This window comes from Mustela nivalis (assembly GCF_964662115.1).
Source record: "Mustela nivalis genome assembly, chromosome: 10".
Classification (NCBI taxonomy): Eukaryota; Metazoa; Chordata; class Mammalia; order Carnivora; family Mustelidae; genus Mustela; species Mustela nivalis.
The window spans coordinates 104,048,534-104,066,110 of NC_139029.1; the positions used below are offsets into that span (position 1 = coordinate 104,048,534).

The 17,577-nt window shown below is 38.9% G+C and overlaps 1 protein-coding gene across 1 annotated transcript in view; it reads right to left on the reverse strand.

Moving 5' to 3' along the window:
- Positions 1-303: 303 nt before the first annotated feature.
- The window catches only part of LOC309843249 (acidic mammalian chitinase-like), a gene marked incomplete at its 3' end in the record, with an annotated part of 40,163 nt that continues 22,889 nt past the window's right edge, over positions 304-17,577 (reverse strand). Inside the window, exons 3-5 of the mRNA XM_082688577.1 lie at positions 2,805-2,834; positions 2,066-2,267; positions 304-364 (exon numbers count right to left, since the gene is read on the reverse strand). Coding sequence (XP_082544703.1) covers positions 304-364; positions 2,066-2,267; positions 2,805-2,834 — 293 coding nt within the window. The remainder of the gene's footprint in view (positions 365-2,065; positions 2,268-2,804; positions 2,835-17,577) is intronic.

Genomic DNA, 17,577 nt, shown 5'->3' on the forward strand with positions numbered 1-17,577 from the left:
AGGTATAAAGAAGTGCTATGTAGCACTCTCACAGGGACTGTGCTTGTGAAATACTTTAAGAAGAGGTTGTTTTGCAATCTCAGTAACTAAACCTCTGTGAATGGAATCCCAGAATATCCATCTAAATGCAAACATGTAAAACAAATTGTGTTCTGCTTTAATATTGAGGTCTTGATCGAGTAATTTATTCCAGTTCTCTATTTTTTAATGTGCATCCTTCACAACCTGTCTTAGATTGTGAAGTGTAAAGGAACATAACTTGTTTTCAGTTGCAAATGAACACCAGACTCTCCCACAGAGGATTTATGGGGCAGTTCCAAATTTCCAGCCTCCAATGGCCAGGAGAATTTTAAGCTGGCTGTTCCTATAAAGCAAAGAATAGAAAAGAGAAACTTCAAAATCCATGAGTCCTTTTATTAAAAATAACATTGCTGTGGTATTGAGCCTGGTCATATACTTTGATGTTGCCTTGATAAGACATTCTGTAGGATAATTTTCCTTCACTACCAAAGACTTTTTTTTTTTTAAGATTTTATTTATTTGACAGAGAGAGACACAGTGAGAGAAGGAACACAAGCAGGGGGAGTGGGAGATGGAGAAGCAGGCTTCCAGCTGAGCAGGGAGCCCAGTGCAGAGCTTGATCCCCTGGGATCATGACTGAGTCGAAGGCAGACACCTAATGACTGAGCCACCCAGGTGCCTTTGAAGACTATCTTTATAAAAATTGTGTTGTTAGCCAATACTTAGTATAATACTAAGTAAAATAAGTCAGTCCGAGAAAGACAAATGCCATATGACTTCAATCAGATGTGGAATTTAATAAACAAACAAAGAAAAAAGACAAACAAAAAACAAGACTCTTAAATATAGAGAACAAACTGATAGTTGTCAGAGAGGAGGTAGGTGGGGGGATGAGGTGATTTATTGAGATAAAAGAGATTAACAGTACACTTACCATGATGAACACTGAGTAATGTACAGAATTGTTGAATCATTATATTGTACACCTGAAACTAATATAATGTTTTATGTTAATTATACTTCAACAACAACAAAAAATTGTGTTGTTATCATAAAGGCACTCAAAGTTCTTTGAGGAAATCCAAATTATGGGACCAGATTTTGTAAAAATAGCTGTATATTGGCAATAAGATATATAAAACTTAAAAACATAATTAAATCATATTCTGTTATAATCAGATGAAATAATAAATGTTGCTTGAGAATAATTACTTTCTCAGGCTCCAAGATAAATGAATAGAAATCAATTGCTTAAAATTATGCACATTTTTCTTAAATAGTGGTTCTCAAGAATGGAGTGCAACAGAGTGGCAAAACATTAAAATTCTGGGTTTATAGCCCCTTTCTCAGAAATTCTGGCTGGGCTGTGGGAAGGATTGACATTTTTATCAGGTGCCTCCATGTGGTTTTGACGCATAGTCAGTGGGTCACACTTCAAGAAATACCACTCTGCAAGTGTTTACTTCCTCTATGTATCATAACTTAAATTCTCACAGCTACATTCAGGATAGTACCCCTACTGATGGTAGCAATGGTCTGTAGCCTTATTTCTCCTAGAAATAGCTTGACTGAGTAAATCAGAAATTAAAAGATACCAAGGTTGTTGTTTCTTTGTTATGCTTCATTGTTACTCTTAAAATACAGCAGACATTTCTGATTTGGGGGGCTCAGTGCTGTCTAATCTTCATTATCTTCCACCTCCTGCTCTCTGATGTTAGCGGCTAAAGTGGCTTGCAGTTTCTTGGGTCATTAAAAAAAAGAAATTGACAGGGAAAAGGAGAAATAGAACTGATATATTTTGAATACTTGCTAGAGCAGACAGTGTGCTATGTTGTCCATATCGTTGCTACTTGAAGTATAGCTTCCTGGACCAGAAGCATCAACATCAGAGGGGAGCTTTTTGGAAACGTAGAATCTTCATCCTCACCTCAGACTCACTGAACCTGAACTCATTTTAAGAAGATCCCAGGTGATCTGTTTGCACATTAACATTTGGAGAGCACCACCCTAAGAGATACCAAATGAGATATCTCCACCATCTTACTTGTTTTTCAGGCCATTGAAAGCTTGGTAGAAAGCCACATCATCCCATTCAATGGTGGTGATCTCATTGTTCCTCATCCCAGCAAAGGCATAGATCAGGTGAGTACATAGGCAGGGGTCAATGTCATTAGGCATGAAGTGCCCCAGGCCTGGCCAGTACTGGGCCCAGTTAGTGAAGTAGCATGTCAGCTGGTAAGCGGAACCTGAGAGCAGTAAGAAGTGAGAATAATGACTTGATTAAGGTGCCACCGAAATGTGCTGTGGGTTTTGGCTCTGTCTCTGTTTCCCTCTCTTTGCCTCAATGTCTGATCTCTGTGTGGGGATGTTTAATATAAATATTCTTGCAGATAAGTTCAAAGATCTAACTTGGGAACTAGTCACTGACTTGGAGTTAGTTATTTTTGGCTCCAGCAGACTCATTTGTGATGTTAAGCCTAAGAACCACTTAAGAAAAGATGTCCAGTAGTCCTGTAAAGCCCAGTGAATACCAATTTATAAATCCCAGTGGTCATGCTAAAGAAGTTAGTAGTGACAGCCAATCCAAAATAATAGGTTCCCTTAATATCAAACCTGTCTGTGAAGTAGACAGTAGCTCTCTTTCCCTCAGATGGCTTATCTCTTGCTATATTTTTTAAAAAATACACTAATCAGACAATTGCATGATGAATAATTTATAGAGATTAGTGGTTTATGGTAGGAAAAGATTGCATCAAAGATAAAAGACAGAGTTCGTGACTTACCTAGATGAGCATTCAGCAGAAGGGCCAGACCTAGAGGGAAAGAAAACACATGTATCCTGAATTAATTGTCTATACCCTGTGCAATTTGATTCTGAGGCCTTGAGCACCATCCTATTTGTCATATGTTGTTCCAGCCCAGTGGCATGTAGGGATTATGCCCAAGAGTAGGCTTGCCAATGAAGGCCCCAAGAGATCTACACTTTCCTCCTCTTATTAAAAAATGGCCATGGCACTCTCTTCTTCCACTTTCATGTCAGTAATAAATGTTACTGAATGCAGAGTTCACAGGCTATTATTTTGGAAGATCTACTGAATTTCTACTGAAATTACCCAGAATGGACTCTACTTAATGAGTACACATCCATCAGTGCTTCACCTCCCTGAACCGGGATGAGTAGAGCCTTCCACAGACAAGGCATCCTCCAAAAACAGTGAATTCAATATCTCCTGGAGCCTGAGAATTTTCTTGGAGCCACTGTTTTGGAGCTCTTACAGTAGAAGAGAAGTACCAGGAGCTGTGAGGCAAGACTTCAGATGTCTCTCCCTTGTTCTACCAGAGCACATCTGACTTGAGTGTTTTATAAATTGAGCTAGAGGTTTCATTTAGAAAATGTTCTGAAACTATAAAAACTTTGTAAACAACAGCTCTAGAACAACTAATAAACTGAGGATATAGCTTGGTTATAAATAATTTACTGACTTAACCCCTTTAAATTATTAATTTCTAGCTGAGATCTTTATGATACATCAGCAACTCTGTAGGATAGAAGGAGATAAAAAAAGGAGTAATGCTGAAAACAGTAGAACCAAGATAACTCACATCATTCTCTCTCAGTTCCTACTGATTTTCATCCCTGGAAAAGTTAGACCAAGGATTCAAGCATGTAAATAAAAATGATACCGATTAAAATAAGGTGGTGCAGGAAGATGAATGCAGAACAAGAAACAATTGTTAAGGGATTGGAGAATAAGACAAGCATTGGAAGAAAATAAGTCCTTTCTTTTAGCACCATGCCCATGGGATCAATGAAGGTAGAAATGTTATTAGAGTGAGGCTGAGAGTATAGGAATAAGAGACAGACTGATCATATACGTCAAGATTCTCTTGGAAATTTGATATGATGGAAGAAAAGTGGAAGAGCCGGGAGGTATAATATGAAGACTGCTTCATGGCTCTCAGATCCAGAGAGAAAAAGGAGTCAGGTGAGAGTAAGGCTCTGTCTCTGTCTGCAGACTCACCTGCAAGGAGAGTAAGCTCTTCCATGGCTGTCATTGGTACTGGTCTAGCAGAGCCTGGATTTGCTTTTTTTTTTTTTTAAGATTTTATTTATTTATTGGACAGACAGAGATCACAAGTAGGCAGAGAGGCAGGCAGGGGGTTGTTGGGGGGGAAAGCAGGCTCCCTGTTGAGCAGAGAGCCCAATGCCGGGCTCCATCCTAGGACCCCGAGATCATGACCTGAGCCAAAGGCAGAGGCTTAACCCACTGAGCCACCCAGGCACCCCTGGATTTGCTTTTTATACCATCTGAATCCCAGGTTATTGTAAGGGCTTCCAAGTGGAGAACAATGAATTCATATGTGCATGTAACTAATCAATAAATCGACAGATCTGCTCCCCTACAAACACCTCACCTTAGACCTGCAACCTATAGAACAAAGCAATGCTATGACCCCTAACAAGGTGGTAGAGACTATCACAATGGAAATCACTAGCTTAATAGCTTTTATGGCAGTTCCCATGGTTGATAAGCATCTGTTTAAACATTCTGGTTAGGTTTTTATGTTGTGGACATTTTGTCCCTGACATCAAAGCATATCTTTATTGGAAAGCAAATAATAAAAACCCTTAGAAGTTATTAGCTGTTTTTTTTTTAATGGATGGCTGTTGGTTAAGCATCCGACTCTTTTATTTATTTATTTATTTAGTTTTTTTTTTTAATTTACTTTATTTGACAGGCAGAGATTACAAGTAGGCAGAGAGGCAGGCAGAGAGAGAGAGAGAGAAAGAAGCAGGCTCCCTCCTGAGCAGAGAGCCCGATGTGGGGCTCGATCCCAGGACTCCGGGTCATGACCTGAGCTGAAGGCAGTGGCTTTAACCCACTGAGCCACCCAGGCGTCCCTTATCTGCTGTTTTTAAACCCTTTTTCTTTATGGAATTCTTCATGTTTAATTTATACAATCAGTACAAACTTTCCGTCTTTAGGTGCTACTTTCTGAACATTTTACCCACACCTGCTCTTTGGAATGACCGTAAGTCATGGTTATATGATAATTTTTTCTAAGAAAGTATGGTTTCAAAAATGTCCTCTCTGAAGGTCTGCAAGAACTCTCTAGTGTCCCATAGTTCCAAATTACATTCAGTTGATACTTTTGTGTTGCTGCTGGGTAGAGATGATGGTGATGATACTGAAAGGAGTCTCTTTTAATAGAAATATTTGCAACTTGACTATGTCTAGATTTTTATATTTAAAATTAATTCCAATCTACCTTTCTAAACATTATCTACTACCATTATCCTATAATAAATTTCTGCTTTGGCCAAATGGTCCATTTGTTGTCCCCAAACATGTACTTCATGCCTTTGCTTACACTATCTTTCCACCCTTTGCTTGTAACATCTTCTTCTCCTCAGTCCTTACTTGCTTTCTCCTCACTGCCAATGTTACAGTTCTTCAAAGCACAGCTTAGACCCTCTCTATGAAGCTTGCTGATCTCTTCTTCCTCTGAAATACCTTATATACTCTAGTACCTATTGTCCGTATTGCTTATCTGTTACTCCTGTACAATACCTAAAAGGTAGTTGGTGGGTAGATGCGCACCCTTGTGGGACATCAGCACCTTTTCCAACTTCTATAGATGCAGACTGACTTCTGTATTACATTTAGAAACTAAATTATATCCATTCACCCCCTGATAATTAGGTCCTGAGTGTTTAGTTCTCACTTGCAGGACCAGAGAGTCTGGTAGAAGTGCTGTCAGGGAGGATTTCAGTTGTGAAAGCAGTAATATCAACAAACACTATGTGCCAGAGATTGTTCTTGGTGTTTTATATCACTAAGGACTTATTTTTGCAAGTAACTAATACCAACTATAACAAGCACAGATTGGTATTTTGGAAAAATATGAGGACGTTCACAGAATCAAAGATAAGATAGTACTGTCTGTGATAAGACAGAAATCAAGCATTTTAGGAGGTAGTGCAGTGGGATGAGGTCTTAGAATAAACCTTAATTTTGTTTTTTTAACCATGCTTCATTCCACATAAGAATCAAAACCCCAGGAGAAGTAGTCTGAGATTTCATCAGACACTTGATTAGTGACAAAAACAGAGCACTTGGATTCAAATTTCCATCAGGACTGATCACAAAATGAAATTCCAAGAGAGTGGAGGGCGAATACTGAGTGACTGAAAAACAATGAATGTTCATCTGAGGGTCTATTAATTATTTCATTTAACCTATGAAAACCATTATTACTCTTACCCCAATTTTGCAGATGAGAAACTTGATCAAACAAATCTTAAGCACCAGATCCAGGATTCAGTGCCAGGACAGCTGCCTCCAGAATGGAATTCTCTTAATCTTTACACAGCACTGCCTCCTTATGTTTAGTTGGTGGTCCAGGTTGAACTGGGAAAAGCATTTTCCTGAGGCACACAGGAGAATATGGTTGGGACAAAGAGCCAGAATTGTGTCAAATCAAGGTTAAGTCAAGGATTTGCAAAAATAGCAAAGTTTCAGGGTTATCCTCTTTGGCACTATTAGGTCTAGTTGCTGTTTAGATTTAGTAAGATATTTTCTCTTGAATTTGGTGCCTCTTACCCTATATGAATGACCTGCGAGTAAACTATCCTTTCTTAATGGTTCCTTAAGGGCTCCGGGTGTGTCCTTATCAAGCCTGCCTTCCATCTGAGCACCTAAGTATTGAAAAGAATTATCAGCATAAGCTTTATAGAATAATAAAGATTTAAAAGTGTGGCATTGTGTATCCTTTGATATTGCTAGATTTTTTTCAATAAGCCCTCATTATTTTTGAATTCTCAAATTTATGGTACAATGTACTACACACATGAGTTTAGATACGCATTTAAAGAAAAATTTTAAAATGAAAACCCATGTTCTACCACCCAGCTTAAACATGATAATACTTTCTTTGAGTATCATTCTGTGTGTCTCAACCCAGCTTGATGTTTCTCACTCCCCTGGAATAAGCAGCTACATGAATTTTGTGGTAATCATTTCTTTGCTTTATTTATAATTTTATCACATATGCCTGTATCCCTAAATAATATATTCATTAGCTTTATAATTGTTTATTATAATAAGAATATCTTTATCAGTTTTATTATGTTCCTTAATTTTAACTTTAAGTGAAATAATGTCAAATGTATTCTTCTTTCTTCATTTTTTAGCTCAGCATTAAGTCTTTGGATTCACTCTGGATTCATCCAAATTGTTACAGGTAGCAACTGTTCACCTATTTTCTTTTTTTTAAAAAGAGATTTTATTTATTTATTTATTTATTTATTTATTTATTTATTTGAGAGAGAGGAAACAAGAGTTAGGTGGGACGGGCAGAGGGAGAGGGAGAAGCAAACTCCCCACTGAGCAGGTAGCTCAGGACCCTGGAATTATTACCTGAGCTGAAGGCAGACACCTAAATGACTAAGCCACCCACGTGCTCCTGTTCACTCATTTTCATATCTGTATGGTATTCTATTATATGAGTATGCTACAATTTACTTATCCTTTCTACATAGAGCAACAAGTGGGTTGTTTCCAGCTTTTTCCCTTATATGCTGTTATAAGCATTTCTTAACATGTCTCCAAAGGCAAGGGAAATAAAAGCAAAAATGAACATTTGGGACTTCACCAAAATAAAATGCTTCTGCACAGCAAAGGAAACAGTCAACAAAACAAAGAGACAACTCACAGAATGGGAGAAGATATTTGACACTAGAGATAAAGGGCTGTTAATCTGAGATCTATAAAGAATTTCTCAAACTCAACACCTGAAAAACAAATAATCAAGTCAAAAAATGGTCAGAAGACATGAACAGACACTTCTCCAAAGAAGATATACAAATAGCTAACAGACACATGAAAAAATGTTCAACTTTATGAGCCATCAGGGAAATTCAAATTAAAACCACAATGAGATACTAACTTACATCAGTTAGAATGGCAAAAATTGACAAGGCAAGAAAGAAGAATTGGAGAGGTTGTAGAAAAAGGGGAACCCTCTTACACTGTTGGTGAGAATGCAAGTTGGTACAGTCACTTCAGAAAACCGTGTGGAGGTTTCTCAAAAAGTTAAAAATAGAGCTACCCTATGACCCAGCAATTGCAACTACTGGGTATTTACCCCAAAGATTCAGATGTAGTAAAAAGAAGGGGTACATGCACCCCAACGTTCATAGCAGCAATATCCACAAAAGCCAAACTGTGGAAGGAGCGAAGATGTCCTTCAAGAGATGATGGATAAAGAAGATGTGGTCCATATACACAATGGAATATTATTCAGCCATCAGAAAGGATGAAAACCCAACATTTGCATCAACATGGATGTAACTGGAGGAGATTATGCTAAGTGAAATAAGTCAAACAGAGAAAGATAACTATTATATGGTTTGATTTATTTGTGGAACATAAGGAATAGCATTAATTAATAACATTAGGAGAAGGAAGGGCAAAATGAAGGGGGGCAATCAGAGGGGGAGAAGAACCATGAGAGACTGTGGACTCCAGGAATCAAAATGAGGGTTTTGAGGGTAGGGAGATGGATGTTCCCAGTGATGGTTATTAAGGAGGGCACATATTGCATGGAGCACTGGGTGTTATATGCAATCATGGAACACTGCATCAAAAACTGATGATGTACTATATGGTGACTAACATAATAAAAAATTATATATAAAAATAGACTCTTCTAACCCATTTGATTCTTACTTGTCCCCAAAGAGGGAGGCAAGCTAGACTTTATCGTTCATATATACAGATGAGGAAATGGAGAACAAGAATTTCATGAAATTACACAGCCAGATGTATAGCCTGAACTGAAACACAGAGCTGCCGACTCCTAGTCCAGTGTTTATCTTTCTTTTTGATGAATTCTATATTTCCACTAATGAAGCCTAAGATTGCCTTATCTCTTACAACTTTATGATGATGTTGCTTCATATGGAGTTTCTTACATGAAATAGACTCAACTCTCACTCATCACATGTGCTTGAGAAATTGATTTTTTATAACCTTATGCATATTTTCATTATATACACCATTGTGTTTTGTGTCACTTGTTTACAGTCCATGTCTTCTACTAATAAGTTAGCTCTTTGGAGGCAGGTACTATTTTTTATGCATCTTCAAATCTCTAGTGAATTGGATAGTTCTTGGCATTTCAAAGATGAGACTACAATGAAGTTGAGGAGTGCTATGACTCCTACTCCACAGCAATATGACTTCTTTGTATCCAGAATAAATGATGGGCACATAGTCCTGGAAGGGAATACCAGAAAGCTAAAAATGGTGGAATGAACCTGCAGGGTTCAGACCTTATTTGCTTGAGGCTGACCAAGGGAGATGCTCATTCATAAAGGAGAAGACCCCCTCTTGGGCACAATATACAGACCAGAAAGTATCATGTATAACCAGGGTCAACCAGTCATTGATTGTTCTCCTTACTGATGGACATAAGCATTCTGTGGAGTTGAACAAGGCCCTTATTGGGAGATGCAAAACAAAGGTCAAGATGTAACTGAGTAATGACTACAACATTGGTCCCAAGTCAGTTCAAATGGCTATGAAGCCAGTAACATCCCAGAGGGAAGGAAATCTCTCCTGCATGGACTACTAGGCCTAGGACCCAGAATCTTTCATTGACAGTGAGTTATACTGGGAGATACTGGGTGGTATAACTCAATAGAATATTCTAAAAGGGCAATGACATTGCAAGACACCAAAATGACCTCTTGTCTCTCCCTAGCTGCACCTAGTTCTGGATATAGATTTAATCAGAAAGACAAATACCATATGATTTCACTCATATGTGGATTTTAAAAATCAAATGAACATGGGGTGGGAAGGAAGAGGCAAATCAAGAAGCGGACTCTTGACCATAGAGAACAAATTGATGGTTACCATAGAGGAGGTGGGTGAGGGGATGAGTGAAATAGGTGATGGGTATTAAGGAGGGCACTTGTTGCGATGAGCAGAAGGTGTTATATGTAAGGGTTGAGTCACTAAATTCTACACTTGAAACTAATATATACTGTATGCTAACTGGGATTTAAATAAAAACTTGGGGGAAGAAATGGAATCACTAGCATGAAGATTAACAGAAGAGTCCACTACCTGTGAGAGTTGCATCAAAGAACTTGGGACAACCTGATTGAGAGTTCTCCTAGGAGGATCAAATGCAGGGCAGTCAGAATGCATCACTATCCCATATCCTGTGATTTCAGAGGTTTCCTTCCTACCTAGCAAGGTACTTCTTCTACTTCCATAAATATCCATGGCATTTTACCCATACCTGGGACCATCACCTTAGTGGGAATCCTGCACCAATGTTTTCCCATTCTTCTGGTCATGCAGTAGTTGGACCACTTCATTTGCAACAGCACCAGAACAAGAATGGCTTCTCAGTGCCCACATGGCAGAGTATTGGGACCATAGCAGGTGTTCAGTCAAAGGTAACAGGCAAAGCTGCAATTGGGGAAACCATCAACAACCAGGTAGAGACAGCAGTGACCCATAGTGTTCTCCACCCATCCCTCAGTGCAGCAGTCCTGATTTCACAGTTGCTCAGACAAGGTTGGGGGAATAAAAAGAAAAAGGTGTGGGAAGGGATATCTGGATTGGGTTCCCAAATCACAGTTGTTCAGCACCAGAAAACTTCCTGTCCTCAGAATCCTGGGTTTGTAACAGATGGCTAAGAACAGATGGACTGTTGCTGGGAATGGCTCTGGGATATTTATAGCATTGGGCAAGCAATCCAGTTAGCATACCAGTTTGGGTGCATTGTCTTTGTGTATTCTCCTGCTTTCATCCTCTGTGGGTAATAAGAGAAATAGCCATCAGATTAGGTTTGGACATTGTCTTAGCTTGCTCTGGCTGCCATAACAAAATGCCATAGACTGGGTGACTTAAACAACAGATATTTATTTTCTTATAGTTCTGAAGGTTGGAAAGTCCAAGATCAAGGTTCTGACAAGATTCAGTCTCTGGTGAGAGCTCTCTTCCTGGCTTGCAGACAGTCACCTTCTGTCTATATTCTCACATAGAGAGATAGAGACAGAGACAGAGAAAGATCTAGTTTCTCTTTTTTATAAGGGCGCAGTTTCATTGGATCAGGGCTCCATACTTGCAACCTCATTTAACTTTAATTACCTCCTCAAAGGCATAATATCTCTAGTACATGTGAATGATCCTTTCATGACCATCTTATTCTCAGGAAGTCTACAACAATCTAGCAGACAGTGAATCTAGGTCTGAGAAAGAGAGATCCTGGACCTTAGATGTTGGGGTCTTTAAATTTCTTAATTATTAAAGAACCAAACCTTTCCTAGTGAAATTAGGACATAAGCTCTAACAGCAGAACCCTGGCTTTCAGTTCTACCTACTATCTCAGCATTCATCAACTGGGAGAACTCTTGGCTTTCCCCAGGTGTGGTCTTAACCCTTGTGATTACAGCACTACTACTAGATGGGAACTTGGCTGAGGTCCTGATCCAAATGTCAGCTCTCTGCCAGATGGATTGCATTAAACCCTAGGTGGCTATCACTGGTGTCCAGAGGCAGTGAGCTGACTTCCTCTCTAGGAGGCCAGCCTACAAGGCATCAGTTAAGTTAATCATCACCTCTAGCTCTCTTCCATGAAAAATTGATAAAGAACTATCAAAGCCAAGACATAGCTTAGTTAAGTTATTGAGTTCTTCAGGCACCAGGAAAAAAATTATGAAATAACTTGAAATGTATAGATTGATGAAGGGATAGTGGGTACCCAATGGCCTCAAATATCCCCACAACAATATTCAGTGCCAGAGCAAAATGTAGTGTCTACTATCTAAGGTTAGTAGTTCTATCCTGGAAGTAGTTCATGTGAAAGTATTTCATTTGGGAGTAGAATCTGGGAAGCAGATTGTTTTTCAGAGTCCATAGTCTCTCATGGTTCACCTCCCCTTCCAATTTCCCCCAACTCCCTTCAACAATCTGAGGGGTTTGAAGTGGCAAGAGGTGGGAGGTTGGGGGAACCAGGTTGTGGGTATTAGAGAGGGCACGGATTGCATGGAGCACTGGTGTGGTGCAAAAATAATGAATACTGTTATGCTGAAAATAAATGAAAGAAAAACATATTTCTAACAAGTGCTGAATGTAAATGGAGATAAAGCACAGATATTCAGAGTTCAAACATTTGGCAGCTTGATGTTACAATGGTGAGAGGGGTTCATTTTTTCCACATTATGTTCAGTTAGCCAACATACAGTACATCATAAGTTTTTGTTGTAGTGTTCAGCAATTCATTAGTTGCATGTAACACCCAGTACTCATCCCAACACATGCCCTCCTTACTACCCATCACCCAGTCACTCGACCTATCCACCCCCTCCATTCTGTAAGTAAACACATTCAGGGGAAAATTAAAAATAAAAAAGAATCTGGGAAGCAGGAATAAAAGATAAAAAAATGAAATGGGAAAAAGGGAAGACCAATACAAAAATATATTATTAAGTTGGTTTTTGTTAGAGGCAACTGGATGCCCAGTCCCTTGGGACTATCTTAGAAGTCTTATGAAAAGTGTTTCTAGACCATCCAGAGAAGAAAAGTGGAAAGGACATGGTCTCTTGACCTCCCAGGGATGACATTAACTCCTCTACGTGAGTAGGTTGTCCATGCTTTAGTGGAAGCCTCTATCTAAGGAGCCTCACATGAGAAGCCAGAAGTGTAGGACACATGTCTGAACAAAGGACAACAACTCCATGAATGTGGCTGAAACTTATGCAGAGCTGGTTGCTGCAGTTGTGGCTGAAGTTAAAAGTTAAGGCCAACATGACCTTCAACGGACAAATGGATAAGGAAGATGTGGTCCATATACACTATGGAATACTATGCCTCCATCAGAAAGGATGAATACCCAACTTTTGTATCAACATGGATGGGACTGGAAGAGATTATGCTGAGTGAAATAAGTCAAGCAGAGAAAGTAAATTATCATATGGTTTCACTTATTTGTGGAGCATAACAAATAACATGGAAGACATGGGGAGTTGGAGAGGAGAAGGAAGTTGGGGGAAATTGGAAGGGGAGACAAACCATGAGAGACTATGGACTCTGAAAAACAATCTGAGGGGCTGAGGGTGGGAGGTTGGGCGAGCATGGTGGTGGTATTATGGAGGGCACATATTGCATGGAGCACTGGGTGTGGTGCATAAACAATGAATTCTGGTACACTGAAAAGAAATTTAAAAAATTAAAAATTAAAAAAAAAGTTAAGGCAGTGAGAATTTGAAATGGTGCTAAGAGGTTTTGTCTACACCTATAGAGTTCTAATGAAAACAATATATTAGCCTGTTATATAATACTCCACTAAGGAATTTTGCAAGTATCAAAGGAACAGGCAGACATTCTCACTTGTGAAAGGACTCAAGGTCTGCAGCAGCCACAGCACTACTTTAAAAAATTGTTCAGCTGCAAAATCAGCCAACGACAGCAATAACAAAAAGTAAATGAAAAGCCACAGCAACAGAAGTAGCTCAATACGCAATGCCAGAAAAAAAGGACTAATATGATATTTTGAGAAAAAGAAAGAGCCAAGAATTTTATGTTTAACAAGCTATTAATCAAGTATAAAGGCAACAGTCAGGCATTTTCATGACTGTGAGAACATGGAAGAGCACAGCTTCAGGCCCTTCCTGTCAAACAAAAACAAAACAAAGGAGGAAATGACCTGGAGAATCCAGTATTAGAGAAGCTGTAGTAAGAGCACTGGTCATGAACATTGCATTAATTTAAATATGAGAGTTTAGTTCTATTATAAAATGAAGTGATATTAAAATTTTTGAGTAAATGAAAATTTTAATAACATAAAATCTGGAGGTGGCAAGTACTGGAAGAGTGTTAAATGTTTTTCATACCTCTAGCATTGAAGCACAAGTTTAAACATACAAAGCCAGCTCCTAGTTTCCATCATTTTTTTTCTTAACCTATTTCTTTGCTTTCCTTTGAGGCACATCAGATAGGTTTGTGTATTCTGTCCTCAATTCTTTTCCTTCCATTTTTTCTTAAACCCTGTCCACTCGGACTTTTGTCATGAAGTGGAGTTCCACCTCTGCCCTTGGTGATGACCCACATGTTGTTGAACCTAATGGTCAGCTCATAGACCACACCTTACTTGACCTATTGGACACAGTATCAGACACAGTTGATCACTTTCTCCTCTTTTCATACTCTTGACTCTCTTGGTGTTCTCCCTTGATGCATCCCTCCTTCTTTGGTCTTCATTACCCATTGCTAGTACTCTCTGGACTACTCATTGCAGCTTCTGGATATTGGAATGGCCAGGGTTTAGTCCTTGGACTCCTTTCTCTTTCTGTATTCATTCCCTTAAAGATTTCACCAAATCTATTGACTTTAAGTACCAACTACATTCCAACCTCCAAAACTTTCATGCCCAACTGCATGAAGGCCAACTGCCTTCTCAACATTTCCCACTAGAAATCCAATAGGAATCTTAATTCAACAAGCCCCAAACTGAATTCATGACCTTCTTCCAGAGCTCTCTCTAACTTCAGCCTTTCTCATTCCGGTCAATGGCAGCTCCATATTTGCAGTTTCTCAGGTCAAAATGCAGGGATCATCCTTGAAACCTTTCCTCCCCCAGCCATACTCTATATATAATCCATAAAGAGATCTGTTTAGGGGCACCTGGGTGGCTAAGTGGGTTAAAGTCTCTGGCTTTGGCTCAGATCAAGATCCCAGGGTCTTGGGATTGAGCCCCGATTGGGCTCCCTGCTCAGCAGGGAGCCTATTTCCTCTTCTCTCTCTGCTTGCCTCTCTGCCTACTTGTGACCTCTGTCTGTCAAATAAAAAAGAAAAATCTTTAAAAAAAAACCTGTTTAAAAAAAAAAAAGCTTTAAAAAACAGCCTAAATTCAATCACTTCTGACCACCCTCTACTGCTGCTACCCTGTTCTGAGCCATTATCTCTCTCCTGGATCACTGCAGTAGCCTCCAAACTACATTCTCAGCAAAGCAGCCAAATTATTTAAAAATAGAAGTCAAATGATTTGTCCATTTAAAAGCCTTCAAAGATCCTCTTTGTTTCAGAGTAAAGGCAGAAGACTTTATAATGCTCTATAAAGACTTAAATGGGTCTGAAAGCAATTGTCTAAGGGCCAAATATGACCTATTGCTTATTTCTGTACAGTAGCCTGGGCACTAAGAATGATTTTTACAATTTTAAATGGGTGAAAATAAAACCCAAAAGGACATTTAGTGACACATGAAAATTATACAAAATTCAAATTTCAGCATCCATAAATAACATTTTATTGGAATACAGCCATGCATATTCATTTATGCATTATCTCTGGCTGCTTTCACCACTACTACAACAGCAGGGTTGAGTGGTTGCAGTGAGACCATATGGCCTACAAAGCCTAAAATATTTACTAACTCGCCCTTTACAGAAAAAGTTTGCCAACTGCTGCTTCAAACAATCTGCTCTCTCCTGACCACATCTCTTACAACTTCCCCCACAACTCTCTGTCTTTGCTCTCTTTTCTCCATTTAATATGTCTCCTTCATTTAATATGTCAGGAATTTTTCTTTAGGGACTTTGTACCGATCTTTCCCTCCACAACACTGTCCCCAAGTTAGCCACAAGACTAACATCTTCATTCCTTTACATACTTGTTCAGGTGATTTGTGAGCCCCATATAATTAGAAACAGAAGACACCATGTTAAAAAATGATTAAGAATCCAACATGTTAACAACAGAGCATTAAAGCAAGCACATAGTTCATATGCCTAAAAAACTGGCTTAACACCCCATTTCAAACAGCCACCCCTCCCCTGGAAGCCTCCAGCTCCTCTCCTCTCCATTTTTTATAACATGCTTTAGCATCCAACATACTCTACAGTTTATGTATTTATTATATTTATTATTTAATATCTGTCTTCCTGGCTAAAACACAAGCTATATACAGACAGGGATCTTTCTCCCTTTCCTTCATTTACGTATTCAATGCATAGAATTGTGACAGGACTATATTAGGTACTCAGTAAGTAAGCATAATAAATTTTATTGAAAAAATTGTATGAAATTCAGCAATTATCCTGTTCTTATTTTATTCTTATTTTAAACTCAAATAAAATAAAATACACTATTTTATTAAAAAGAACATTTCTGCCTATGATTTACAAAATTATTCCTGTCTGGCCATCTCTTCTCTCACATGTGCAAATAATGACTACTGGGTACATAATATAAATAGATACTAAGAAATATAGTGGATGGAATTAACCTTCTAGGGAACTGCTATTTTTATTATGTAATAGTGTGGTATTTTTGACTGATTCATGTACGTGTATTATTATTATTATTATTATTATTTTTTTTTTATAAACATATATTTTTATCCCCAGGGGTACAGATCTGTGAATCACCACGTTTACACACTTCACAGCACTCACCAAAGCACATACCCTCCCAATGTCCATAACCTCACCCCCTTCTCCCAACCCTCCTCCCCCCAGCAACCCTCAGTTTGTTTTGTGAGATTAAGAGTCACTTATGGTTTGTCTCCCTCCCAATTCCATCTTGTTTCATTGATTCTTCTTCTACCAACTTAAGCCCCCATGTTGCATCACCACTTCCTCATATCAGGGAGATCATATGATAGTTGTCTTTCTCTGCTTGACTTATTTCGCTAAGCATGATACGCTCTAGTTCCATCCATGTTGTCACAAATGGCAAGATTTCATTTCTTTTGATGGCTGCATAGTATTCCATTGTGTATATATACCACATCTTCTTGATCCATTCATCTGTTGATGGACATCTAGGTTCTTTCCATAGTTTGGCTATTGTGGACATTGCTGCTATAAACATTCGGGTGCACGTGCCCCTTTGGATCACTACGTTTGTATCTTTAGGGTAAATACCCAGTAGTGCAATTGCTGGGTCATAGGGCAGTTCTATTTTCAACATTTTGAGGAACCTCCATGCTGTTTTCCAGAGTGGTTGCACCAGCTTGCATTCCCACCAACAGTGTAGGAGGGTTCCCCTTTCTCCGCATCCTCGCCAGCATCTGTCATTTCCTGACTTGTTAATTTTAGCCATTCTGACTGGTGTGAGGTGATATCTCATTGTGGTTTTGATTTGTATTTCCCTGATGCCGAGTGATATGGAGCACTTTTTCATGTGTCTGTTGGCCATCTGGATGTCTTCTTTGAAGAAATGTCTGTTCATGTCTTCTGCACATTTCTTGATTGGATTATTTGTTCTTTGGGTGTTGAGTTTGCTAAGTTCTTTATAGATTCTGGACACTAGTCCTTTATCTGATATGTTGTTTGCAAATATCTTCTCCCATTCTGTCAGTTGTCTTTTGATTTTGTTAACTGTTTCCTTTGCTGTGCAAAAGATTTTGATCTTGATGAAATCCCAATAGTTCATTTTTGCCCTTGCTTCCCTTGCCTTTTGTGTTGTTCCTAGGAAGATGTTGCTGCGGCTGAGGTCGAAGAGGTTGCTGCCTGTGTTCTCCTCAAGGATTTT